The sequence below is a fragment of the Lytechinus variegatus genome, chromosome 7 (assembly GCF_018143015.1).
Source record: "Lytechinus variegatus isolate NC3 chromosome 7, Lvar_3.0, whole genome shotgun sequence".
Classification (NCBI taxonomy): Eukaryota; Metazoa; Echinodermata; class Echinoidea; order Temnopleuroida; family Toxopneustidae; genus Lytechinus; species Lytechinus variegatus.
Window position 1 is genome coordinate 11,601,425 of NC_054746.1, and position 22,067 is coordinate 11,623,491.

The 22,067-nt window shown below is 36.3% G+C and overlaps 1 protein-coding gene and 1 long non-coding RNA gene across 3 annotated transcripts in view; one reads left to right on the plus strand and one right to left on the minus strand.

Annotated features, from left to right (window-relative positions):
* Nucleotides 1–647: 647 nt before the first annotated feature.
* The window catches only part of LOC121418449 (WD repeat-containing and planar cell polarity effector protein fritz homolog), an 82,786-nt gene continuing 61,366 nt past the window's right edge, over nt 648–22,067 (plus strand). The window contains exons 1-9 of one of the 2 annotated variants that reach the window (XM_041612333.1): nt 648–725; nt 12,788–12,948; nt 14,031–14,075; nt 14,830–14,871; nt 15,853–15,923; nt 16,905–17,082; nt 18,225–18,361; nt 20,111–20,188; nt 21,457–21,560. In XM_041612333.1, the coding sequence (XP_041468267.1) occupies nt 12,888–12,948; nt 14,031–14,075; nt 14,830–14,871; nt 15,853–15,923; nt 16,905–17,082; nt 18,225–18,361; nt 20,111–20,188; nt 21,457–21,560 (716 nt within the window). In that variant the 5' untranslated portion in view covers nt 648–725; nt 12,788–12,887. Of the gene's footprint in view, nt 726–12,350; nt 12,494–12,787; nt 12,949–14,030; nt 14,076–14,829; nt 14,872–15,852; nt 15,924–16,904; nt 17,083–18,224; nt 18,362–20,110; nt 20,189–21,456; nt 21,561–22,067 lie in introns of those variants that run through there. The other variant, XM_041612334.1, reaches the window with a different exon arrangement.
* On the minus strand, nt 5,707–9,042 carry LOC121418450. Its single transcript, XR_005970467.1, has 3 exons — nt 9,003–9,042; nt 6,282–6,401; nt 5,707–5,745 (listed from the first exon to the last, which is right to left on the minus strand). It is a non-coding gene; the product is annotated as an uncharacterized LOC121418450 (long non-coding RNA).

A 22,067-nucleotide genomic window follows, 5' to 3' on the forward strand; every position in this document is an offset into this window, starting at 1 on the left:
AAATCACAATCGTATGGTAATTTTTGCGTTTTTGTACACGGTTTTGGAAAAAAGTGGGGGGGCTGAAGCCCCCCCCAGCCCCCCCGGTTCCGCGGCCCCTGTAAAAGAACCAGCGGGAGAATCAGGACCTCGGCCTGTACCTAGAGGGCCTACTCATTACGTTTTACTTTGCGGCCCTAGTGTACAAAATACAAACTGAAAATGAAAAAGATGATAAAAGCATCAGCATCAGCTAAAGGCCTAGATCTAGCTACACATAGGCCTACAAAAAGGCAAATCATGCACCGGCCTACAAACACAAGCACGCCATTGCAATAAATGATAAGTGGTTAAGAAGTGGAAAGAGCAAGAGAGAGAGGGGGAGAGAGGGGGTGGGTATAGGGCCCGGGTATAGGGGAAAGAGGGAGAGAAAGAGGGGAGAGAGCATCGAGGGGGGGGGGGAGAGAGGGCCCGTGAATGGGACAAATAGGGGGAGAAAAGTAAGATGGAATGAAGAAAAAAACGAAAAAAATATCCGAGAAAAAAACTTTGGGGGAGAGAGTCTGACTCATGACTCGAGGACGACATAAAAAAATTATCCTCGGATCTTTTTTTTTTCAATGCTCTTTCGGCCACCATACAATACAATTGTACAAGTTTTGTTCTCTAATTTTATCTTCATATTTTTGTTTATGAACAACGGAGAGCGAGGAATTTCAGACTTCGAAACTTTGATCATTTTCATAGTAAGTTTCTCTTAGAGCTAGACAAGATCTGATCAGATTACTGTGATGAATCCCAGTTATGTCTGTCAAGTGTCATCCATGTCAAATATTTTCAAAATCCGTGTCCATGCATCGGCATCTCAAAAGCCAAAAAAGGCAAAAAGGCACCGGGGACGGCTAACGACAAACGTGAGCCCTGCCCCTGGGCCTGCATGCCTGGCCCACTGCTGCCTGCTGGACGGGCTGCCGCAGTAAAGCCTAAAGGTGCGCCTCACTCAGTCAGGGCCAGGGGTCGATTGCACGAAAGGGTCTTTCCATGTCCAAGGACCATCTTTTGTGTCGCCCATCTAAAAGCTGTATGCGGGATATTGGAAAGACTTCCATATGAATATAGAGTCTTAGTCTAGACTGCGTTCAGAAGCATCCATAGGTATCCATAGGTAGGTATGTCCCCTCCACTAATTTAAAAAAATACTTCTCCAAAACCCCCTTCTGTCTTTCTCTTTTTTCTTCTTTTTTTTGTTCTTCTTTCCGGTGGGAACTTGGAATGTTAGATAATTCTTGATAAACCTCCATATTTTTTTTTCAATTTTAGTAGGCCTAGAGGGGACATATGAAAGTCTTGCTGGGATATTTCAGAAATGTGTGATAAACAAATAAATTAAAACTCGTTTGATAGCATTTAAATCAATTTGTATAAGATTTCATGATTATAAACAAAGATTTTTGTTTTAATTTGAAATTTAATGGATGAATAAAATATATTTGCAAGTAATTTATTTAAAATGCGTTTTACATGGCGCATCATAATAAATGGGCGACACGAAAGACGTTTCTTGCGAAGACCCTTTCGTGCAATCGGCCTCCCCTTATAAAAAAAATTGAATGGTATACCATTGACTACCATTTATCATACACCATTGATATACCATTGGAATACCATTCGCACAGCACCCACCATACACCAATGGTATACCATTCAAGCCTCAATGGTATACCATTCAAACTAATTTAAATAATTCGGACATTACTATTACCATATTCATGAGCACCATTTACCATTCATATACCATTGATCAAACACCATTCACCATTGATCTACCATATGGCCACTATAGACAGGTTTACCATTGACCACCATTCACCATTCAGCCACCATTCACTGGCCTACCATTTACCATTCAGCCACCATTCACTGGACACCATTGGCCTACCAATTACCTTACACCATTCACCATACACCATTCGCCTACCATTCAACATACACCATTCGTGTACCATTCACCATTCGTGTACAATTCACCATCCGCGTACCATTCATCGTACACCATTCACTGTACACCATTCGCGTACCATTCGCCGTACACCATTCGTGTACCATTCACTGCTCACCATACACCATTCAACTACCATTCGTCTTACACCATTCACGTACCATTCAAAGTACACCATTCGTGTACCATTCATGTACCATTCACCGCTCACCATTGACCATTCAACTACCATTCGTCGTACACCACACACCATTCACCATTGATTGACCATTCACTTTACACCATTCTACCATACACCGTATACCATTGACCTACCATTTACAGTACACCATTGGCCTACCATACATCATTGAACTACTATTCACCGTACACCATAGGCTTACCATACACCATTGGCTTACCATACACCGTACACCATTGACCTACCATTTACCATACAACACTGTCATACACACTATACTATTAGTCAACCATTCAAATAACACCATTGGTCATACACTATAGACCACAAGTTCAATGGTAGACCAATGGTTTACACTGAATGGTAGACAGTAGAACAACGATGTGCAATGTATAGTAGGCCAATAAAGTACAGTGAATGGTAGACCAATGGTGAACAGCATATCTCTGGGGTTAGTGGTAGGCTTAATAATGGAATAAGTATACACAAGAAAAAAATGAAAACAGTTACTTATTTCAAGAACGTCAATAAAATGTTTTTACTATAAGAAGTTTAAGTACAGCATAAATGGCACAGAGTATTCACAAGTATAGACTTTATAATTAAAGCACATAAGTTATTAATATATATGACTTAGCTACTCGTTGATATCTATACTCTGTCAATCTTGTTATCTAAAAATAAACATGCATCAAGACAGAGTTTGATTGAAAAACACAACAAATGAAGGCTAACATTTCCAAGAATAAACCTGTTCTCTCATATTGCTTTTTACATGGATTGAGTACTTGGCAAACCACTGTTCTGCATACAAACCTGATACTTGTAATTAATAAACATTTTTTTACTAATAAGTTCAAGTACAAAAGAGTATTGACAGGTATGGCATAAAAGCACCATATTATGAATACATGTGACTGTGCGACTCCACAAGAGATCAATGATTGCACTCCACATAAATATTATGTTAATCTTCCTATAAACAAATTTACATGTAAGACAGAGTTTGGACAACAAACAAATGAACACCAAATTTCGAAGATTAAACTCAAAATGTGTGATAGCCTTCACATGGCCAAATGAATAAAGGGTACCACACCTAGAAGAAATGAAATATCCCCAAAAGGGGGGAAAATAGTACTCCCTAATTGGTCTCTTTTTTCTTTTCACCTAAAAAGATTTATCAATGGCATGTTTCTACATAGAATTGTTAAAAGGTATTACCCGCCTAAGTATCCAGAATCCCTGATCACTTTCCTGTAGAAACAGACGCGATGCGGTTTATTGATAAATTGCATCGCGCAAAATACGGTTTCTCATAACCATCTCTCTGAGAGGTGGTTATTGCCATGTTAATCCGTTTAACTTTTCTGTAAAAACACGGGGCAAAATAGCATACGTGTCTGGCTTAAGTGCTTGAACCAAGAAGTGCGATCTCACAGTAAACATATATTCTGGCCATTTTTTATCTCGCCAGCTGATCGCGAAACGTGTAACTACTACAATGAGTGAGATCTACCATGAATTTTGAAAATTTTCCTAACGAGATGCAATTTTTGACATACCAAAATGCAATGTGAGGTTATAGGTTGAATTTTCCGATTTCCACCGTATTTGCGACGCGAAATGCAAGTTAATCAGATTATTCAGTCTGTAGAAACAGGTTGGTTTAAGAACGATAAGGTTAGTCTGGAAAAGATAAACTGTTTTTAATGATTTACTGTAGAAACACGCCAAAAGTTTATCATAAATACAATAATGATACATTAAGAAATAAATAATATATCACACATAGAAAAAAAATATAATGAAAATAAGGAAAGAAAATTATTCAATTTGGAACACTAAAAAACAGAAGAAAAATAGAGACCTTTTTTGCAAAATATATAGAAAATAATATATACAAGATACCAACTTATTTCTTTCCTGTCTATTTTTGTTGTGTTAAATATGTGTGAGAAAGATTATTGTCTTACACAGTAAATTAGTAGTCAATCGTAATTCGAGTCCGGAAAAGATAAACCGTTTTTAATGATTTACTGTAGAAACATGCCAAAAGTTTATCATAAATACAATAATGATACATTAAGAAATAAATAATATATCACACATAGAAAAAAATATAAGGAAAATAAGGAAAGAAAATTATTCAATTTGGAAAACTAAAAAACAGAAGAAAAATAGAGACCTTTTTTGCAAAATATATAGAAAATAATATATACAAGATACCCACTTATTTCTTTTCTGTCTATTTTTGTTGTGTTATATTGTCTTACACAGTAAATCAGTAGTCAATCGTAACTTTTTACAACCGAGCTTGGACAAAATTTAAATTCATATAATACAAAAAATATATAAATTGTGATTTTGTATATTCATGAGGACTTGCAGAGAACAGTTTTAGCAAAAAATAACAACTTTAATTCGTCAAAACTTTGTTAATCCTAAACAAATTTGGATGAGATTTTCAGTGTTTTTTGTCTGATGTACACTTTGAATTATATCACATAGCTTTCAGTCTCGAGTACCTCTAGCCCTTCAATCAAATTGGTTGGACGACCGGTTACACTTTACATATAACATAGTTATAAGGAGAATGAAGGGGACCATAGAAAGAAAGCGTGAGAAAAGGGGAGATTTTGGTAGGGAGAGAATGAATCAGAAAAGGATCATGCTGAAAATTTCATTAAAATCTGATAATAACAAAGTTATTGAATTTGAAATTTAACAACATTTAGGTAAAAAATTAACCCAATGTACACACGATCGTCAGGAATATTTGTCTATAAAATGAAATAATTATTTCATATTTTCATACATGTGTGTATGATATGTCCCAAGTATCATATCATTATTTCCAGCAATGCATATCTTCACATTAAAGGTCTAGTCCACCACAGAAAAGATTGTTTTGAATCAACAGAGAAAATCAGGCAAGCATCATGCAAAATATTTCATCTAAATCGGATGCAAAATAAGACCCTCACTTTTTGTTTTGGTTTTCATTGTTTGAATTGTAAAATATTTCAATTTTTTTACAGATTTGACAATAAAAAAATAAAAATAAAACTTTATTTCATAGGACAATGAGGAGAAAATTATAATATTTCTTATTTAAAAAACAAAGAAAAGTGAATGAGTGATGTCATCAGTTCCCTCATTTGCATACCGACCTGGATGTGCATGTAACTATTAAGTGAAATTGAGCGAAACTTAAAAATGTCATACCTTTCTTATTTTTCATCCGATTTTTATGTTTGATTTTTCTCTTTTTAATCAAATCAACTTTTTTGTTAGGGTGGACATGTCTTTGAAATAAATTTTCACTCCATTTTTTATAGTTCTCGGAGGACAAAATGTAAATTAGCGCGACTTCTTGTAATAAAATACAAAAGAACAAGTGGGGATATGACATCAGCTGGGAACGTCGTGGTCTAGAGGTTCTGACTCTCACCTTTCAAACAGAGGGTCGTGAATTTGAGTCCTAGCCATGGTGTGTTTTCCTTCAGCCCGAATTTCATCCACACTGTGCATCACTTGACCCAGATGAAGTGAATGGGTACCAGGCAGGATTAATTCCTTGAAGCTGTAATAAGAAAAATTGGATGAAAACAATGCAAAGGACAGTATATTAGCTAAGGGTTCAAAACATCAATGCTTGTCGTGTGTGTAAGCTTTCTTTAGAAGTTCATATATTTTTTTATATATTGAGAAATTTGCAGTATACTCTACCATTCAATTGAATGATACCAATTAACAAATATCAACAAAACATTTTGTAAAATATGATAAATAAATTTATGTTTAACCATAGATGGGTAGACAATAACCTATTATATAATGGGAGGTTGCCCCAATGATGACAAATACCACAACAAATGAATACCTGGGGAAAAAGTGTCCACCCTTCCCCCCTCAGCCAACATACTGATTTTTTTCTGGGGGGGGGGGTGTCAGAAAAGAAGTGTGCTCCTCTAAATAGGGATGACATTTGTCCTTTCTAAGGATTTTTTACCATTCCTGACAAGGTTTTTTTTCAGCTATGCCACTGCAGGAATACAATCTGTTTTATCTCATGAAGCTTTGCATTTTTTCTACTGAAGAAAATTCTTACACACCTACCTTTCATAAACTCCAATTGTTTCTTGTACACGGTACGTTTTCTCTGTTCAACACCCGTCGTGACATTCCAAGATAAGGCTGGATCATCTACCTTATCATCCAGTGTATCCGTCGTCCAAACTTTGAAAATGAAATAAAATCAATTTAAGTGTTGTAAAATCTGCATGTATGAGCAGATACAAACAAAAATAGAATACTAATATAGTAATAGAAAAATAATGATCTTAGAACTTTAATGTTAAAGATATTTTTCATGGACCTCTGATTACCAGCCCAGAATTTAGGATAAAAATAAGGAAATGTGATAGTATTTCAGCGTAGTTCAGACAAGGCTGTATTATAACTGTGCATGCTTTATACTAGTAATAGCTATGTCATCTGAAATCAAATTTCTAGAGCAGCAATTTTCAAGAGGGTAATCGATGACATAAATTCCATTTTTCTGGTATTGACAATCGCAGAAGCAGATCCAAGTGGGCACATTTGACCTGTGCCCCCACCTTGAGAGCAATAGTTGATGTGTTTGATAAAAATGTGGCTTTCTTACACAAGTGTTCTCCCCCCCCCCTTCGAAAGTTACAGCAAATATTTATATTAAAACTATTGTCTCATACAAGAGGATCTCCTTTTTGGTTTGCTTGTTATTTAAAGTTTCCTTGGGAAAATGTGCCCCACTACCCCCTTTGAGAAATCATGGATCCGTTCATGGACAATCATATGCCAGTGGATGAACTCCAGACGTTTTTTAGGCAAGTTTTGATCAGTAAATAAATAAAAACAGATAAAATGTGATCACAGGACAAACTTAACTTTAAAAGAGGATAAAATTTACTTTAAAAATTGATATGCCTAGCCCCATGAAAGGATCTAAGAATACCCTCCGGCACTAATGCAGTTTCACACCAGCCAACTCACAGTGAACAATTGTGTACAATGGATAGCGGAGCGTGAACGTAGCGGTCGTGTACATTTTTACTTATTACATGACGTCATCCAGCCACTGCCGAGAACCAATTTATGAATGAAAATATAGTAAGCATGCGCAGTGCAAGCCTTTTGTTTCCCCACACAGAATTCCACCAAAACAAGTGTGCAATTCCCTATCACCTCGTACCAAAATCGACCTAGAATTTCAATTTTCCTATATTTTACATGAATTATGAAAGGTATTCTCGGAGGATCTATTTTCTCACCGATACCGCACAGGTAAGCGAATTCTGAATACTTCTTGCTTTTCCGTCAAAATCTTACGAATTAGCGTCTATATGTCATCGTGTTCCTTGGAATTTGTAGAGTCTATCGCAACGTGCACAAAGTCAATTGGCTTCCGGGTTTCGGAGCGTCGCGTGAATATGCATGAAATTGCAGTTTCGATAATTTTCGATCAATACCGGAGCGATCCGATCACGAACCAAGACCATTTACCGTGTACACAACATGACCGGATATCGTTATCGATACTTCCGCACGCAGTCCAAAGGAATGATTTTTGGGACCACGTGGTCATGACGTGATCTGCGCTATTGACCAATCAGTGGTCTTCGAATCGCTGTGCGGAGACGATCTATCCGTTGTACACAGTCTATGGACAATTGTTCGTTGTGCATGCAACTTCAAGCAAAACTCCCCACCAGAATTGTCTACACACATTTTGAGATCAATACACAATATGCCCACCACTTTTCAAAATATTGTGGATTGCTTGGATTCGCCGTCATGTTGATATGGACCGAAGTTATGCGATCAAAAGATTCGCATGCGGCATGCTGGCAGTTTGTTTGCCACATGTTAGCATGATTTGGTTGCTAACTTCAGTCCATATAAATATTACGGCGAATCCGAGAGATCCGCGAAGTGATGTCTACGGATTAGATCAACGACGTCGAGATCGAAGACTAAATACAGCCATTCCCAATATTTTGAAAAACGGTGGGTATATTAACATCGAAATGTGACTGAGAGACCTGTCATGACATTTGGGAACAAGTTTTGGTGATGAGGTATGCTGGTAATCGGCCGGTGCAAAACTGCATTAGCGCCAGTTTTCTCTGCATATTTATTGCCGCCTCTGTAGAAAAATTGAATAGGAATCGTTTGTCACTCCGTTCAGTCACAGTTCCACACACAAAGTGCACATTTTACCATTGAAATAGTATGTGCAATGAGTGGTGTGTACAGTGTAGCTAAGTTATAGACCTGCGTAGCCTTTATCATTTTTTTAAACTTTAGGACCCTTACCATGTTTCACCTCCATTTTATCTCATTTACCAACATCTATCAACAACAACAACAAATTATAGGCCTAATTTCAAAGCAATATTTGTCGGCAAGTTTTCAATTTCAGTAAATTAACGTGTGCAGTAACGGTCTATTTATTCACAATTAAAACTTTGACAGTCTTGACATTAGCATTAACAAATCATTCATTCACGAATTCAATGTATTCAGAGATGGTTTTTGTAAAACATTGACAATAAACATCAGGCAATATGAGCGAATTACTATTCAATGCTCGCCGATCTTAACTCTGCCAATACAAAGCATAAACCATAAGCACTCGCTATCGTCAAAGCCACGTCCCGGCCCGTAGAGCAGCGGCCAGCGCCAACGGGGCAGTGACGGTGGCAGTGCAGTGGTCGTGCATGTCGTGGCAGTACAACGACATCTAAAATTTTGAGACAATTTGAGAAATAAATCAAAGAAAATTGTTATAGAACTTACTGTTACAGCCTTCTACAAATGACTTTGAAGTCGCTCTCCGAATCTGACCCGTGTTCCTTTAGTTTTTGATGAATTATCGACGGACTTATCAACAGCAAAACGGTAGTACCGGTAGATCGAGTATTCATTTTTAAATATTGCACTTGGCGGTTAGACGTTCGCGCGTGCGTAGTGCGAGAACAACACGTATAATAGAGCTACCTGGTAAGCAGCCAAGCGGCCCCTCTCGCCAAAGCATATGGGGGGGGGATAAATTATGACAAAATATGGGGGGAGGGGACTTCTTCGCCAAGATAAATACACATCCCGATATGGGTGGGGGGTGAATTAAAACCAAATCAGGGGTGTCTTCTTTTTCCTCTCGATTGGTTCTGGGTTGGAAACCATGATGGCGTGAGTGCATCCATGCCACTGTTTTCCTTGGATCTTGGAATCTATGAAAAAAGTTTTCGATCCCTTCACTTTTTTTTCCTGTTCTCTCTCTCTTATTTTCTTTTTTATTTTCGTTGTCTTTTTTTCTTTTCTGTTAATCTTTCTTTTCTTCTTTGCCTTTTTTCTTTTCTTGTTTTTCCCCTTTATATATATATTTTTTACTCACTCCTCTTCCCTTTTAATTTGCTTTTGTAATGATTGAAATTGAGATTTCATTCAGTAGATTTCTTTTCTGTTACATTGTACTATACCCTGTATGGCGGCAGGGAATTTTGATAGGGGTGAGGGAGCAAGACCATGTGGATAAATCATTTCAATCAAGTAATGCCGGCCTATAGAATAGCTCTCCTCTTTATAAACGCCGTCCACAAGTGGGAAGGAATATTTAGAGCCTAAAATAGAATTAGAATTTTGAAAATATCATTCGTAAAAAAAGGGTGAAATAATTCATGATTGGTAGCAGCTATAATAGCGTACAAATGGGTCAGATGGGGCTTTTGACGTTGCAGACAGACCAAATCAGGGTTTGCGGATGGGAATTTGATAGAGGTTGGGGGACCAAGACAACCAACAGTGAATTCATTTTGAGCAAAATATGGGGCATTGCAAGAAACTTGCAATCGAAGCAATCGAACGCAAATCAATTTCAGACTCCAAAATCATGAGAGTCATACTTTTCATTGCAAACTTGCAACTGATCCATAAAAAAATCCAAATTGATATGTTCTAGATAAACTTAATGTATCATCACCTGTAAATTTGCATCTGATCGAATTTTGGGATTGATTGCAAATATCTTCTTGGAACAATATATAGTTCTTTTTATAAAAAACGGCCATAAACAAGCAAAATGATTATAAAAATAGAATAAAACTTATTAATTAAAAATTAAAACCCTTTTTATCAAAAAAGATTTCATTGACCGATTGATTTTATTTTTGCACCCATTGCATCAGATTTAAATTTATGTACAATTGTAAAATATAACAAATTTATAATATTGTATCATAACCACTGGATCAATAATATTTAAACACATATAGACCTTTTACTTAATAAGGACAAAGACAATTTAAAAGAATGCAAGAGACCATGTTTACAATCATGAGCGATTACACTTGATTTGGGGAAGCTGCTCGCATGAAAGTCACAGGTCAAATATTTAATTAACTCTAAATACCTTTTAATCTTTGATATATTTTCTTTAAATCTTCGGAATTATGTTAATGGGTAATGCAATTGGGCATATCATTCACCATTAACACAAATGGCATTCATTAGGCAAACATCACTAAGCCACTATAGCTTTACAATTATCCAACATGATTATATTATATACCACTAGGCACATACTACTGAGACACCATTGAATACCACTGAGACACCATTGTATACCACTGAGATACCATTGGGTATATAATGGTATACCATGCAGTCATACCATTAGAGGCACATACTACTGAGACACCATTGAATACCACTGAGACACCATTGTATACCACTAAGACACCATTGGTGCATGGTATACCATTCATTATACCAGTCATACCATTAGAGGCATATACTACTGAGACACTATTGAATACCACTGAGATACCATTGTATACCACTGAGACACCATTGGATGTATGGTATACTATTCATCATACCAATCATGCCATTACAAGCACATACCACTGAGACACCATTGAATACCACTGAGACACCATTGTATACCACTGAGACACCATTGGGTATATCATGGTATACCATGCAGTCATACCATCAAAGACACATACTACTGAGACACCATTGAATACCACTGAGACACCATTGTATACCACTGAGACACCATTGGTGCATGGTATACCATTCATTATACCAGTCATACCATTAGAGGCATACTACTGAGACACCATTGTATACCACTGAGACACCATTGGTGTATGGTATACCATTGATCATACCAATCATACCATTACAGGCACATACTACTGAGACACCATTGAATACCACTGAGACACCATTGTATACCACTGAGACACCATTGGATGTATGGTATACTATTCATCATACCAATCATACCATTACAAGCACATACCACTGAGACACCATTGAATACCACTGAGACATCATTGGGTAAATGGTATACCATTCATCATACCAATCATATCATTAGTCACATACCACTGAAACACCATTCGGTATATGGTATACCATTTACCATTAAATAAACTACCAATTACCATTAAGAACTTACCATTGAAACACCACTTAAATACCATTCGCGTACCATTTACCATTCAGATTACCATTCAACTACCATTCGGCACCATTCAAATACCATTGGCGATTTTTATAAGGGTCTGGTCGCCTCTCGCTGCTCTAACCCTGTCCCTAGTCTTAGAGTCAGGCCCAGCCCAGGGATGTGATGAGGTCGAGAATTGTGGTGATAACCATCTGTTGTACATAAATTATAAAGTCCTGATTTTGTGGTGAAAAAAGTTTAATGAAAGATATGGGGGCGTTTCATAAAGCTGTTCATAAGTTAAGAGCGACTTTTAGAACGACTGGTGATCCTTTCTTATGCGCTAACTAACGCCAATAATGAATATACCATTTACCAAAAGAAAGGGTCACTAGTCGTTCTTAAAGTCGCTCTTAACTTATGAACAGCTTTATGAAACACCCACATGATCTCAGTTTGTCTCGTCATTGCGAACTGGGCATGATTATTTGATGATTCCAAGTTTTTTTTCCAAAGTCCAATCTTTTCTGTGATTAAGAAAGAAAATTGGGAATTCCAAAATTGTATCCAGTCTGTCCAATGCAAGCCGAAAGGTAGTTTGAAAATCAGTAGGATTGGGATTGTCCCAGAAACAAGAATATCCTCAGACCTGTGTCTTGATAAAAAATTTTTTACTTACCCCTGCGGGACATAGACGTCAGTTACATGGATATAGGGTCCGTGAGTCAAGACTAGTCGAACTATCGGCTGATAATCATTAAAATACCCCTTCCGGTACCAGCGCTTCTTGCTAAGCATAGCGGGAAGAGGTCTTGACTGCAGATAAAACGAGGTGAGTTTGAGTCCCAACTAAGGTAAGCAAGAGTGAAAAAATCATGGAGAAATCTGAAGTGAACAAACCAGAAGTCTCGACAATCTTTTGTTATTTTTGGTGGGGGGGGTGCATATGGACTTCCGCCTTCTCCCTATTCAGATCCAAATTCTTGTATTATTTTTTAGTCAAAATACATTGTTGCATCTAAGCATACTGTATACAGTTTATACCTTTATTTTTCAAAATAGTTTGCTTCATTGTTCACTTTAAATATTTTGTTCATTAAAACAATATATTTTTTTGACATTTTAGGACAAAAGATCCCCAGTCACCAATAGAGCCTGGCATTGATGGTAGAGGAAGTAGAAACTAGAGTTATCATCTATTCGTTGAAAACTTAATTTACTTCAACATGGCAGGGTGTCTGGTTGAGCTGTACATCTGGTCAATGAAAGGTGCTATGGGAATCAAAGGTAAATATGCTTTCAAATGAACATCAAACAGGGGCGGATCCAGCTTTTTATAAAGGGGGGGGGTTGGGTGGTATGCGAGGGAGCGTAGCGACCGAGTCCAAGCGAGCGGAGCGAGCGAGGGGGAGGGGGGTGTCCCCCTCCCTCAGTAGGGAAAATTTTTGAAAATCTGTGTGTGAAAATGGCTTTTTTTGCATCTAAAACACCACTATTTTTGGTATAGAGGTCGTTGCCAAATTAACCCCCATGAAAATTTGTAAAATTAAGTTGCATTTTCCTGCAATGTAAGGCCAGTTAACAACACAGATACAAAGAATTGGGGACCTTGGAATAAGCACTGTTAGCCTAAAAAGTAATAATAATAATAAATGAAATAAATACATAGAAATAGAATAAAATGAAATTACAAGTTTAAAAAAAGATAAGATTTTAAAAAATGGTCCCCGGATTTTTTTTTTTTTTTTGGGGGGGGGTTGCAACCCCCCCAAACCCCCCTCTAGATGCGCTTCTGTCAAAATAGTAACATTGATAAAGAATATGAAAAAAGTTAAAATATTTTAAAAAGTGAAAAGTTTAGTTGTTTTTGTTTTACTCCATTGTAACTACATAATTGAATTATAATAATGATGATACTACTACTATTACTACTGCTGCTGCTGCTGCTGCTACTACTATTACTACTACTACTACTACTACTACTACTAGTAATAATAATAAATAATCATGATAATACTATAACTACTTTGTAATACCAGATAAAGTTGTCAACTTTAATTCTTCCCTTCATTGTTTGACAAGTTAAGATGAATTGCAATGTTATGATGCTTTATGCATAGAATGCAAGTTGTAAATCTGTCTGTTGCATCATGAAAGTCATATCTGTTTTGATAGATGTCTAATTTTATTTTTACTATGAATGCCCCTATTATGTGATATGATGATATATATTTCTTGGCATAACTTATTGAACCAAGATTACATACATGATAATTAATCCAAATATGGAAATGCACATTGATATAGTGCTTAACTGCATAGTTCATCATTTTATCATCTGTTGTGAAATAATTTTATATAAATTTTAGATGGAAACATTGGATGCCATACCTACTATGACAAAGGAGACATGGGTAAGACATAAAGTTTAATTGTTTAATAGTTGATAATTCATGATTGATTAATAAATGATTTTATTAACCATAACTGCTAAAGTAATGGATTATTTGTTTTATGATTCTACCTACAGTATATGGTTACTGGAGGCTTGATTTTGATTGTCTATCCATCTGTCTGTTCTGTTGTATGTTCTCTTGATGTAAAGAACCATTTTTGAAGTTGATTCCAATGTTTTTAATTTTATTATTTGATGATACAATAAATCCTAATTACTAGCTAAACTTAAGTAATATTTTTGTTTATGATCACCCACAGCACATAAAGATGGTTGCTAGTGGCATGATTGGGGCCGTCCATATATCCATCCATTCATGTTCCCTTGAAAACTAAAAACCTTTTTTAGGGATTAATTTCAATGTTTTAAGTTTTATTGTTTGATAATGATTTGATAAATCCCAACAAAATCCCAAACAATATCTTTCAATGACTCTGCCCACAGTGGATGGTTTCAGGTCATCCATCTATCCATCCTGGTTTGTTTTTTCGATAATAAAAGAACCACCCAAGGGGTTCATTTCAGACTTGGTTTATGTATGCATACTGGAGTGACTCCATTAGAGTCATGTGATAAAAATAATAATTTTGATTTATGAATATTATAATATATATTATGATAATAGTTTATTGAAATCATAATTAAATTAATAGTATCCCTGGAACACTATGTCATTAACTGTTACTTCTTTTAAATAAATTTTGTATATTTAGTTAACACTGGATATATGGATCAGAAGCAGCAGTATTTTGAAAGTAAGTATTGGTTCAGCACAATTGAACATTCAAAATTTCATTTTCAAAATGATATAAAAAATACTGAAATAATATTTCATTAAAGGTCAAGTCCACCTCAGAAAAATGTTGATTTGAATCAATAGAGAAAAATCAGACTAGCACAATGCTGAAAATTTCATCAAAATCGGATGTAAAATAAGAAAGTTATGACATTTCAAAGTTTCGCTTATTTTTAACAAAATAGTTATATGAACGAGCCAGTTACATCCAAATGAGAGAGTCGATGATGTCACTCACTCACTCTTTGTTTTTTATTGTTTGAATTATACAATATTTCAATTTTTACGAATTTGACGATTAGGACCTCCTTGCCTGAAGCACAAAATGTTAAAATAATGGAATTCCACGTGTTCAGGGAGGAATGAAACTTCATTTCACATGACAATGACGAGAAAATAAAAATATTCAATATTTCATATAATAAAATACAAAAGAAATAGTGAGTGAGTGATGTCATCAGTTCCTCATTTGCATACCGACCGAGATGTGCATATAACTGTTTTGTGAAATGAAGTGAAACTTTAAAATGCCATAACTTTCTTATTTTACATCCGATTTTGATGAAATTTTCAGTACTGTGCTTTTTGAATTTTTCTCTTTTTATTAAAATCAAGTTTTTGTTGGAGTGGACTTGTCCTTTAATAGATTTCAGTGTTGAAAATGTGAAAGAGCGACTGTTCTGTAATAGGCTAGTTACACAGTGGGATCCTATAATAGACTGCTCTGCTGTATATCACTCTTGATACATATACCTGTTGATAAAACAGTTACATTTAAAAACATTGTGAAGTTTGATTTAAATTGCTGGTATAATGGCCATTATCAGAAAATGAGAATATTTAGAACAGATTCTTTTGTTCCTTAGCATTCACAAATTTCTGTTGACTTTTTATCATCAATATATGATTCTTGTGTTTATCTAATCATTCAATGTTGTAGGTCGAGATCAAGTTTGGACACCAAAGAACAGAAGGCCGGATAAACTTAGGGATCTTCTCAAAGAAGCAGAGGTAGACTCATGTTCATTTATTTTTATGGATTCTATTTCCATGTTGTGTTTTTGATACTCAATATTTTATTATGTAATAATGAAAAATGTCATGTGTTGTTTATTATGGAGTACCGGCATGGTGACATCACAGAAAAACTTTTTAGTATTTCCACGTTTTTTATACCATATTTTGGTAGAGCATGAAGAAAAATCCCCACAACCCCAAATTGGAGGGAATTGGTATATGGGGCCTTAGAGATAGCCCTATTGAAGTCAATGTACATGTATTATTGGCCTGGTTCCTAACACTTAAACCCAGCCCAATAACATTGACTTCAATGGGGCTAAGTATGTATTCATGAGGTCGTATCTTGGAGTCCCATGGACCGAATCCCACCAAATTTAGGTTGTCGGGGTATTTCATCATGCTCTATCAAAATATGGTATCAAAAAATGCTTACATGCAAAATGGAAAAATTTATGACGTTACACTTTGGTACTCTATAGCCAGGTGATGTCACTTAGGACTAGTATTACAGAGCTTTATACATGTATATTTGTTATCACTATTACACTTCCAATAAATTGTAATATATGACTATACTTTTCTGCAAAGTGTAATGCATATTCTGCATATTGTGTTATTTAACCAATGAATCTTAAGATTTTGAAAAAAAATATATACTAAAGTATGATTCAAATGGAGATTCAATTTATGTAGATATGTTCCATAGCATTCCTAATGAATTTGTGTCAATTTAAGATAATTTTGTCATAACTTTATGCAGAGAAAGACAAATATATTCAAGGTCAAAGAAAGATCATAGATCATAAATTAGATCTCAGAATTTTGAGTAATATTAGAGATTAATCGTATGAAGATTGTCATTTAATCATATGTGTTCAACAATACTAAAATACACAATAGATGTCAATTGTCTTGCTAGTTACATTACAGATGACAATTATTTTCTTTGTATTTCTTGTTGGTGTTGAAAAGGAATTACTTGCCAGTCATGAAATAGTCGCTACACTATGGAGATCCCAGAAGAATGTCCAGCTCCTTTTGAGTAACTGTGTGTTGCTTTCCATACAAATAGCCAGTCACAGTGGGGATATTGATAGACTGGTCATTGATAAGAGTCTTCAAGGAAAGGTTCCTCCTTCTATCACGCATGGTAAGTTTGATCTTGGCATCTTCTAGAAGACACCCTTGACTTCATTGTATTAATTATGATAAATTGCCACTTGATTTACATCCACTTAATCTATTTGCCTGTTTTACTTTTGGTTTCATCCCACATGGTGTAGTCTCATTGGTCTGTATTCTGAAGTCAGGTTTAAATTAAACTCTGGTTTAAAGTTGTGGTTTAACTATGGAGAGCCAATTGGGGCACAAATCCCTAACAGTACACATCCAATACTTTAACTGATATGACACCCAAATTATCACAAAATAAGGCATGTGGGGATGTGCCACTGGAATGGGTCCCCCTTTTTTTTTTAAAGAAATCCCTAAACATAAGGGTATGGTTTTATGCTGGAAAATCCCTATACATGGTCCTAATTTTTAGATACTGGCTTTAAACATGGGTCCATAAACTCAGTTTTTAGATTCTAGCCTTCAACATGGGTCCATATTCTCCTCCAATTTTGGGTGATAACCTTTTTTTTTGTGCCTTTCACATTTTGATAAGTCATAATAATGGGTACCTTTTTAGCCAAAATGACCCATAAATCTGTCCAAACCAAATCTAAGTACCCCCCCTTCCCGATTATTACTGGAAACTTTCTACTTTACTTGATATCATTTTGCGTCTGCTACATACATGCGTATAAATGTGTTTTACATCATCTTATGAATTTCGAGCATGCCACTTGAACTAAAGGTCTAAATGATGCAAATAAAATTAATTCCTTTAGACATTTTGTAAAATATTGCACAAACTTTTTTGTTGCATTAAAATGTGTTTTTTCTTCACAATTTGAAATGCTATTGTAGTAGACTTTCTTTGAAATATATTGTACAGATAACGTTTCCAGGAAAAATTTCATGCTTGCAGATTGGCAACATAATGTATCTTTTTCAACAAGCTGAACTAGAATTCCTTGACATTTGAATAGGACAGTCTGAACTATGTTTCCAGTGTCATCACCTTCTTCTTGCATTGGAAATTATTCTGGCAAGAGAATATGCATTTTTATATTAAAATGAGCCTGTTTGTAACCTATGAAATCTTTACGTATGATGGTGTAAACTTGAATCTGTTTAATTCTCTTAAAAATCATATCCGCTATCGTTTTGTGTATATTTGTTCAGCTGTGATGACAAGCAACTTTATCATGTGTACATGGAGCGACAAACCCAAAGCAGCGTTCATTTTCTTTAGTAAGAAGACAAATCCTTCAGGAGACTCTGCCAAGAAAATAGAGAAGCTGTCCTCTTTAGATCCCAAGGTAATTAGCACAATGAATATTGAATTTTATTATTATTATTTGTTTGGCGTCACCTGTGCCTGGGAGGCGCAAAACAAACTAAATCACTGTGACCGGCAGGTCTCTCCTCCCGATATAACTGATTGGAGGGAGTGCAGGTGGACCACTACACCGGGGTTTCCCCCTACTCTTATACAAATAGTGCTGTGGGTTCTTAACGTGCAAAGGTGTCCTGTTTGAGGGACGGGTTGTTTTCCACTGTAACATAGCCTGCATCTATGAAACGTGAGAGAGACATTTACACACAACGCACTGGCTTCAGTCATCCACCCGTGGTGGACTCGAACCCACGATCTTTGGTCTCCTATATCCTACATAGATTAAATCCTGTATAATGATCGGTTCAAACAGCATCATGTGACCAGATATATTCTGACTACGATGTTGCGTGATGTCAGACCTTGAAATATTTTTCGCTATACCAATATTCTGACGTCATTATTTAAAACTGGATATTTAACTAATCTCTTGGGTACCCTGTCGGTGCAGGCACTAATCCACATTCCACTGAGCGTTGCGGCTTAGGGAATAGTATGTCATTTAACACAAGTAACAATACTTTGTAAGCTCAGCGCAAAGATTTTGGTTTGAATTCTTTAAAAGTAGGATATAAAACAAAGATATCAGGCGTTTCCTTTGAAAGCACATGGGCAATTCCATAAAATATGTTTGTCTGACCTCATGTATGTGAGATATTCATGAAATTTTCTGTCTCTGATTTCTGGTTTTTATGACACTCTGTAAGGCTTTCAAATGGTCATGATTTTGTCAATTTATGAAGTGGAGTAAAACTTGAGAAAAATAGGGGTCTGATGTACAAAAAGGCTATTTTCTGGAATTGCCCAAAGTGGGAATTACTAATCCTTGGTTGGACTAGCAATGTAACGATTTTTTTTCTCGAGGCATCACCCCTCAGGAAAAATAGTATATGCCAGACCAACCTCTTAAATAATTCCTCTATACTTTCTCAAAATCTGTTTTTTGTATACAGTATTTCCCGTAGGATTTGTACAAGAACCAGTTGGTTTCAGTTGGCAAAGAAAGACCCTGTAGTTTCTGTTTCTGTGTTGATTGTTAAGCTGTGTCTATTATTAATACTGTATTGACTGTGATATAAGTTATGTCTGTTTACTTAGGAAGTCAAATTTTATTTCCTACTTTTCAGTCAATGCTGAAAATAACAGTGATCATGGAATAATCTGTTCTGGGAGATGACAAACATTTGCTGTGAAAATTACAGTGCTCTGACCGACCCTTGGTTCATTCTTTCTTTCATAACCTGGGTCCCGTAATACAAAGGTTAGCGATTGATCGTACGCTTGATTTTCACGATTTGAACATTGTAGTCAATGGAATTAATCATAGAAAAATGTTCTACGATCATTGCTAAGTTTTGTGTTAAGGGCCCCAGATCCCGCAATGTATTTCAAACTTATCCAAGATTTCTTATTCCCATCTACCAAAAGAGTTATTCATTAAGGCCTTAGATTTCAATATTTCAAGGACCATGCCACTTTTCTGATGAGAACATTTCTGTATTGCAGCACAAGTAGATCAGAGAGGGCAAAACAAATCTCTCAGTGCCTTCAATGGTCTCGGGATATTTCAAGCCATGTTTGCCTCAGAGTAGAAGCTTGTCTACAAGACCCTTAAAATGTTCAGACAACTTACAGTGTGTATTAATCTTTTGAAATATTTTGCTATTTTCAGCTGTCATTCCTTGATCTCCCTGGCCCAAAGAACAAGAAGTTGAAGAGAACACTATCAGTTAATACCACTCAGGAATGGGTAAGAAATTGTGTAACTTTAGTAGAAAGAACCTGACTGTTATTATTACCGTAAGTAACAGTGTATTAACTGCACCCCCAACTTTGGACGAAAAAAAAAAAAAAAAAAATATTCTCACATTTACATGCATATTTGAGGTACGAAGAAACAAAATCTAAGTTTTTAAGATTTCAAAGTATCCAAAGAGATTACTGGTATGCAGAAATATGCTGTTCTTGATCAATTCATCTACAAATGTTAGAAAGAAAGAACGGTCCCGACAATATTGGCAACTTACACACTCGCTCACCTCACAGTCACAGTGTACACACACAGCACTGCCATTACATTGCAAACTACAATACAGTACAAGTCATGCCAGTACATCTTATCAAATTATGATCTGTGTCTTTCCCAGCGTAGGAGGAAGAAACATTCACATTTCTTGCATCACAATCTCACAATCACTTTCAGAAATTTGATGTCTTAGCATGAATTTTGGATACGGGATTATAGGAAGGTTCAAGAAACAAAGAAATTGGCATTTTTTCCAGTTGTTTTTTACGGCTTCGTGCCGTCTCTCTCGTGCGTGGTTTACATGGTATCTTATGAAAAGCAAACAGGAAGGAAAAAAAACAAGCTGGCGCGAAACGGGACTTTGAATAGCGCCAGCTTAAGTCGCACTATAACCACATTACAACGCAATCTCTCTAAGCTCACTCAACTCTCGCTCAGCGGTGACAAAATATTACCGAGTATGCTTGGCGTCTCTTTTAAATTAGCCAGGGAACTTCACTACTTTGAATCGAGAATAAAGTCAAAATTAGTGTCATGAAGGTGGGTGCGTTTGTTATGGACAACATTTAATTAATATTGCAATAATCGCTTCCCATTACCCGCGGCTCATACCCCTCTAAACGACATTGCCTGGGCGGCTACACCCGGCCACTCGATGTGTTGTGAACTGGCAGACATCGTACATGTACGGGAGGGGTTACGGCGGGCTGGCTCAGACCCGTCACCGTGTATAAACCGCACCCCCGACTTTTGCTTCTACCCCGCCGAGAAAAAGGTGCGGTTAATACACCGTTACTTACGGTATTCAAAGTAATACACTAGTTACTGTTTTACATGTCAGAAAGAATTAACATTAATTTTCTAATTAACATGTTTATAATATACACAGATGTTCTGAAGTCTTTGGCTGATATACGTGTACCGTGTCAAAATAAAATAAATGAAGGAAATTAAATGAGTAACTTATATTGTGTTTTGTTTATGTTTGTCAGATATTAGCGTGGTGGGCCACTGCAACTGAGACCTCCCTCCAGTGGGCCCCTCCTGTCGCAGCAGAGAAAGACAGAGCTAATCTGTTTGTGTATGCTGTCAATGGGTAAGCATTTGCTTCAGGGATGCAGTCGAGGTCTGTACTTCCAAGTCTCGAGGACGCTGGAGAAACAATTTTCTCTCGTAGACTTTCTACACATGAATTGGGCCAATGCCAATGCGGGCAAAGTGTGGCACATGAATACATCCCTGATTTTTTTTCTTGATCAGTCTTCATGATCTGCATTGTCTCTTTTCCAAAAAAGCTCAGAATTTAATGATGGTACTTATCAGGCAAAAGTAGGAATTCCTCTTATTTTAACACATTTTGTCACACAGAAAACATGTTTTTACCATAGAAATCATTTATGTGTGAGTAAAAGGGCCCAAGTGGCATCCCTGGAAACCTGTCTCAGATGGGAGCACGGCTATTTTAATAACAGCATATGATTAGTATCTATAGATGGCAATGAGTGCATTGTGGACAGATGCAGACTGGGGGAAGGGGGGGGATGCAGCACCATCCAACCCTACAATGAGTTGTTTCTTTCTTTTGGGACCCCCACTTTTGGAA